The sequence below is a fragment of the Cryptomeria japonica genome, chromosome 10, assembly GCF_030272615.1.
Source record: "Cryptomeria japonica chromosome 10, Sugi_1.0, whole genome shotgun sequence".
Lineage (NCBI taxonomy): Eukaryota > Viridiplantae > Streptophyta > Pinopsida > Cupressales > Cupressaceae > Cryptomeria > Cryptomeria japonica.
The window spans coordinates 782,257,988-782,265,426 of record NC_081414.1 but is presented as its reverse complement, the minus strand read 5'-3'; the positions used below and the strand labels follow the sequence as shown (position 1 = coordinate 782,265,426).

Genomic DNA, 7,439 nt, shown 5'->3' with positions numbered 1-7,439 from the left:
TACGTCTTACAGTTGGTGAAGGCTATTCAAATTATTTCCATTGAAAAGAAAGAAATAAAAAGAAATTGATAACACTATTTCTCTCGAGAAAAGAAAAAAACAAAGAAGAAAAAAGACGAAGGAACAAAACTAGCTGTTCGAAACGAATAATAATCTTTTGATTTGTTTGGTACGTAATGATCAAAAATGAAAATAAGTGCCATGCCATTCTAGAATTGACTGTGGCAGTAACCTTGTACTGATCTTCTCCGACTTGGACGTTTGGAACTGACGGCACTACTTCAGCCATGTTCTTCATTTCGTAGCCTATTTATTTTCTATTTAAACTCGAAAGTATACAAAGAAACATATCACCATCTACGCACTACCTCGATGGCGGTGAAGTATTTGTTCATAGCCATAACTGTTAGTATTGCAGTGCATAATTGCAGCGGTGTAAGTTTGGATGGTGGCGATACGCTTCGATTGGGGACTTCGCTCACTGGAAATCAGACCCTAATTTCCAAGAATGGCACGTTTGCATTGGGATTTTTCAGTCCCACGGGAACGAATAATTGGTATATTGGCATCTGGTATGCACCAACCTCTCAGAAAGCCATAGTTTGGGTGGCTAACAGAGATAATCCTGTCAGAAACATGCCTGGCGTTCTCAAGTTTTCGAGAGAAGGTCATCTCAGATTGCTTGATAGAGAGGGCCGGTCAGTTTGGTGGACTGATATTGGCGAGAAAGGATCACGGGCTGTAATAACGGACTCTGGTAATTTCATTATGCTGGATGCCCACAACGAGTCAGCGATTGTTTGGGAGAGTTTCGCGCACCCCACAGATACATGGTTGCCTGGCATGAATATGTGGAAAGGCATGAAGCTGACTTCCTGGAAGAGTTCTTTGGATCCTGCCAGTGGGCTCTTCTCTTTCGGAATGGATATGTCTCCAGGGAAGACGCAGATGGTGATGTTCTTTAACAACACTGTTCCATATTGGTCCAGTGGAGAGTGCATTGGACACAATTATTTTTCTAAGGTTCCAGAATTGGAAGGTCAGAAGAAAATTCAAGCGTCATGTGTGACGCTTTCTGCTTCCAGAATATATATCCATTTTGGCCTAAACCCGATTGATCATATGATCACGGGGCGGTTTCTGTTAAATGAGAACGGCGAATTTGAACTTTACTTCTGGATGGATGATGGTAGATGGAGTTTCAGGTGGTCGACATACCGAGGTCAATGCAGTGACTATGAAATCTGCAGGGCAAATGCACTGTGCAATGCGAATGATGTGTGTAGTTGTGTCCAGGGCTTCACCCCCAAGCATGGCTCTCAAGGTTGGTTGTCAAGTGGGTGTGCTAGGCGAAAACCCTTGCACTGCTCTGTCACGGAGGGAACAACCGACGGCTTCTTGGAAGCCAAGAAACAATACTTGCCCGAAAAAGAAGCTGTCTTAATCAACAACGAGCCAACACAGCAAGGCTGCCGGGCTGCATGTATCAACAATTGCTCCTGCACAGCCTTTGCTTTAGCTATTTCTGATTCCCCTGTCTGCAGATTGTGGTTTGGAGATTTATTTGGAATGAGCGTTTCGTCCGAGGGCCAATCCGTCTTCGTCAGGCTGGCTGCTTCTGAGTTCCCACACTTGATGTCAGAGCAAAGCAACAAAACCCCTGCACTTACAATTTTACTTTCTGCCACCGCATCATTTTTGGTTCTTTCGGCTCTCCTGTCAGCGGTATTTATTCTGTGGAAACGTCGAAGGCTGTCGAAGAAAAATCTTGAAGAGGAAGTGCCATTGTCGCTCAGAAAGTTCAGTTACAAAGAGCTGCGAATTGCAACAGAGAATTTCAGGCATAAGCTGGGTAGCGGAGCATTCGGCTCTGTTTACAAAGGAACTCTGCCGGACAAAACGCCTGTTGCGGTTAAAAGATTAGAGGGTTCTACGCAAGCAGAAAAACAATTCCGTGCTGAAATAATCACCACTGGCAGATTACAGCACGTGAATTTGGTTAGGCTGTGGGGATTCTGTATAGAACATTCACAAAGGTTACTGGTCTATGCCTACATGCCCAACGGTTCCCTAAATTCCTTCCTCTTGTGTAAGCCGGAAGACGTAGAGAAAGTGTTGGACTGGAAGACCCGGTTTCAGATCGCATTGGGCACTGCAAGAGGATTGGTTTATCTGCATGAGGAATGCAAGGATCGCATCATTCACTGCAATATCAAGCCTGAAAACATTTTCCTCGACAGCGACTTCAGCCCAAAGGTGGCAGATTTTGGGCTAGCAAAGCTGGTAGGTAGAGATTTTAGCCGAGTACTGACAACCACAAGAGGAACTCGTGGGTACGTGGCTCCTGAGTGGATCTCCGGCCTCCCTATCACTCCCAAGGCGGACGTATACAGTTTTGGCATGACGTTGTTGGAAATTATATCAGGCCGAAGAAATCTGGATTTAACGGTGGAGGTAAGTAGATTGTACTTTCCTATCTGGGCTTCATCTCAGATTCAGAGGGAAAACATATTAGACGTTGTGGACGCAAGGATAGCAAGTGAGGCGGATATCGAAGAGGTGAGAAGAGCCGCTATGGTGGGTGGGCTGTGCATTCAAGACGATGAGAATGACAGGCCGAGCATGAGTGAAGTGGTGAAGATATTGGAAGGCAGAATGGAGGCTCGTGTGCCAAAAATTCCGAGGTCTCTACAGGTCCTATTGGGTCAGGTTCACGACGACAACGATCACTGCGGTAAACATCCTCCCATATAAACTGGTTCTGTACACGCAAAACAGTAGCAGGTTTTAAATGAAAGGTTTATGATAGATATAGCTGCCATGTTTACTAATTTGCAGCAACTTCATCTTTATGTAGTACGAAATAAATGGACGGTAAGAAATATTCTGAAATATTCTTTTAATCGTCCATATCCATAATTTTACGAGTTTTTTTTCTTTTACATTTGTAGAACAGAATTTAAAATTAATAAAAGTTATTAGTACTGGTCGTTAGTCATACTATTATTGTGATGATTTTTTTTTTAAGTACAATCAATTACGATTAGTATGTTTTTAATTTTTTTTATAAATTTCATATTTTTGATAATTCAAATGTAATATTTAAACTTAGTTTTTAATCATATGAGTGGCTAAATTCATTTGGATCTTATATACAATTTTTTTAGAATTCAACACAAGAATAATTTTATTCAAAACTCTTTTTACCATTTTGCATTATTAACGCCATTTTTTGGATCTCTATCATTTCGGAGATGTGCACCACGTCTATTTACACGTTTATTCCATACGCCTCTATGTTTGTCACTCACTATGATTTTAAAAGATTAACCAAAATTTAATTGATATTTGTGTAATTTATTTTGCATTCAAATATATGAGTACTATTAATATACTTTATATTACATATTGTATGACATGTTTAAAACATTAAAAGGTGGTGAAATTTAAGATTTTGTTTCAATTTAGCAAGCTTGCTTTATAAGACTATGATTTTCTATGTAAATAGTGGAAATTTAAATTATACTATTTCTTCCTAAAATTTAGATATTGTTTAACTTTAAGTCAATTTATACTCTCGCAAGTTTTGGTAATTAAATGACGTAGATTTAAGTGATTTCTTAAATTTAAATGATGGAGATGAAAATGTTAATAAAAAATGGAATCGCTCACATTTCATTCATGTATGCATTGTAAAAGTTTCTCACTTAAATGTTAATCTCAAATGAAAATATCTATTCATTATTATTAAATTTTTAGTTCTAGCCAAAGGCATGATACTTATGCATTCATGGCTTTCAATTTTTCTATTAGTTAAACCAATCACATCACAAAATTAAAAAAATTGAATGAAACTTCTATTGTTTACATTTATTTTTTATTTTGCACAATTATATAAATATCAATTTTCTTTCTTATTATTGGTCCACATCACAAACAATAGGTATAAAATTCGATTTTATCTTTTTTATATTATATATTACAATTCAATTGATTCTTTGATGTCGAATCATAATAAATTCATAGAATGAAATATTTTTTATATTACTTTTTTTTTCGGTAGAATTGTGCATACAATAATTAAAGTGGAGACTTTGGAATTAAATGAGGCAAGGACATATGACATTACCAACGGCTCCACTACAGTTTCTATGAAAGGTGGGTTTATATTGATGACGAGAGCGACATGGAATTATGATTTCCTTTGTAAGTGTTTACCCTCTGTGGTTGTTTGACTGAATGGGGGTTGGAAACTAATATGAAAATTCATTTTTTTAGTAAAATATTTAATTATAAAATTATATTGTTAATTTTTTAATTATTCTTTTTTAATTATATTAAGTATATTAAGTATATTTAATTATGTATTTGTAAAATTTGATTCATTTATCGCATGTCTTGTAAATATGACTAGAAATCATTTACAATTAATGATTAATATAACTAGTAAAAAATTAAGTTATCTAACATTAATGACTGAGAGTTATTACAATAGTAAATATTTTATACATTCAAGAGGAAAAACATAATATGAAAATTAACATCCTAAGTAAAATATTTTATTAAAAAATTATACTGTTGGTTTTGAAATTATTTCATTTTAAAAATTATTTCAAATATATTTAATTATGTATTTGAATTTATTTTTATTGTTTATCTTTCAAATATGAGTACAAATCATCTATAACTAATGATTCGTATCACTAACAATTTTTTTTTTCTATCTATTATTAGTGATTGACAATCACAATAATAGTGCACTATTTTTAGAATCCTCTATAAGCACATATGAATCATAACACTTGTGTATAGGTAAAAAAAAAAAAATTTGTGGCGGCGAAGGGAAATTCGGGTTCGGTTGGTTGCATGGGAGTGTTAAGAGATGTGTATGGTGGGGTCTTGGCAGTGATGGCACTCCCTTTGGGAAACTAGAACAATCACCTTGCTAAAGTTATGGAAACCTACCATGGGATTCTTTTAGCCTTCAAATCTAGTTTTAAGAAAGTTTGGTTTGAAGGAGACTCAAATAACATAATCGATTGTCTTAAAAAGGATGCCAAGGAAAGTTGGACTATAGAAACATGGATAAAGGGCTCACTTGAAATTATTGATTCATTTGATAAATGTTATATATCTAATAAGTTTTTAGAGGCCTACTAAATTGGAGGACTTGGTGGCCTATGATAGGATCCACATAGAAGAAGGCAACTCCATTCAATATAATAATGACTAGATCTACCAGTTCAATAATGGTACTAATTTTGGCACACTTTGTGGGTGTTTTTTGGGCCCTTATATGAATTGATATATTGATAAGTGAAGGTATTATCTTTCTTGAAGTGTTTCCATTTCTAGAGCCTGCATTGTTCTTTGTTTGAATTCTTAGAGGTATATAGAGATGGGGGCAATAGGAACATACTAGAGCCATTAATGTGTGACAACATTAGGAAGAATTTCACCATTTGGAGGATTTTGGAGAAAGTGGGGTCACTTCCTACTTTGAAAGACTCCATGGCTACAACCATAATCTACCAAAAATATTTGCCAAGGGATGGAAGAAAGGTCATTATACTATTTATGGGTGAAATTTCAAGCTAACAAAGAAGGTGGTTGGTGAGCTAACCAGGTTGAGTATTGTGGGCAAAAAATTCTTCAAAGATAGGAAGTCTACAAAGGTCAAGGTCTATAATTTTATAAAGGACGAAGAGACTAAGCATCTGGTCAAATACAAGGGAGGCTACAAGATGGACACCATTAAACCTTTGTGGGATGAAGTGTTGAAGGTAACCATTTAGTACTTCACTGTAGATGGGTGTTTTTTTCTTGTGTATAATTATCATATTACCCTCTTAAACCATTTTAGCAATAAGAATTGGGTTTCTTTTCCAATCTTTCTATTATCCTCTTTAGATTTGAGCCTAAAAGAACATAAGAAGGATAAGAAAATCTTCATGAGGGTTTGATTTTACTTTGAATGGAGCATTTTAAACTTAAATATATGAAGGGTAATTTGGAGAGTGGGGAGGATTTTAACATAGAAGGAGATGATTCCCCATTTTATGAGGGGAGTGGGTGGATACTAAAGACTCTGATGAGTCAGTACATGAAGGGGTTAAAGAGAAAGGTAAGAAGGGTTGTAAAAGAAACCTTAATATTAGAGATGCTTCCCTTGCCTCGGTGTCTCAAGAAATCCTACCTCAGAGTTATGATGAAATAAGAAATAAAAAGATGAAAAGAGGTCATGAGGATGTTAGAAGTCTATCACCAGAGTTTTTGTCCAAAGAAAGAGATAGGGATAGATTGAGAACTCCATTTCCCAGAGATTTAAGTGTCAATTATCCACTATTAAATTTGGACAAGGAAAACCCCTTGGATTTGCTTGCAATTGTGGATTATTTTAGGATGCAAATTTTTTTGTTCCATAAAATTAATATTTCCATTTGTAGACTAAAGAACAAAGTGGATAATATGAAGGAGACTAGTTGTGAATGACTTGAAATAGAATGAAGTAATGTAGAGACCTCTACAAAAAAGTAGTGAAATATATTGAGCATATGAAGGAGGACTTTGAAGGTAGAATTAGAGGCTTGAGACGAACTATAAAAAATATCAATGACAACTTAATTAGCTTGGTCAACTTTAGTTTCAACGTCATGAAATCCATTACAGAGAGAGTAAGAATTATGTTGGAAAAGTTTGAAAAGGGTCATGAGATCAAGTATTTTTATATAATCTTGATTCTATGGAGAAAAGTAAACAGGTTGCTCAAGAGGAGGGTAAAAGACTATGTATTTGAGCTAGAGAAAGCAACAAAAAAATGACAAAGCAAGTGGCCCAAGATGCTAAAGACATGAAGATGTTTTCCATGAATAATACCTAGTTGGAAGTTGAAGTGGAAGAGGCCCTTAAGAACTTAAATTGTGTGTTTTCTTTTGTGATTTTTTGGTTAGTTTTGTATGTTTGTTGATTCTTAGTTGATAGCAATGAGTCTTTTCTTCTTTTGATACTGTGGGTTTTGGGCCCCCTTAAAACCCATTTGATCCTTTAATAAAAAAGAAAATGATTTTTTAATCTTAGCCTTTCTTCTTTTTATAGTTTTATTTCTCAGGTATTTCTTGTAAATAATCCATTCTAATTTTACATGGTTAAACTTATGAAATTTGGTTTTGGTGTATTTTACTATTGTTAGATGAATTTACAAAGGAATAAAATTTAATATAATAGATCAATTTTACTTTATTATTTTTTAATACTTATTTGTTTCTTTTTATTCAAATATCTACACTGTCACACTATATTTTAAATTATTTTATTAATAATGTAATTCTAGATTTTTTCATGTAAGTGAATGAGTTTTCTATAATTAAAACATCATACCAGACTCTTTTTTTTATAACTAATGACACTATTGGAAGGAACTTGATGCATTGTGTCTCTTG

At 34.9% G+C, this 7,439-nt stretch overlaps 1 protein-coding gene across 1 annotated transcript; it reads left to right on the top strand.

Annotated features, from left to right (window-relative positions):
* Window positions 1-372: 372 nt before the first annotated feature.
* LOC131039287 (G-type lectin S-receptor-like serine/threonine-protein kinase At2g19130) lies at window positions 373-2,754 on the top strand. Its single transcript, XM_057971989.2, has one exon. It carries the CDS (start codon window positions 373-375, stop codon window positions 2,752-2,754), a length of 2,382 nt encoding a protein of 793 aa, XP_057827972.2.
* Window positions 2,755-7,439: the final 4,685 nt, after the last annotated feature.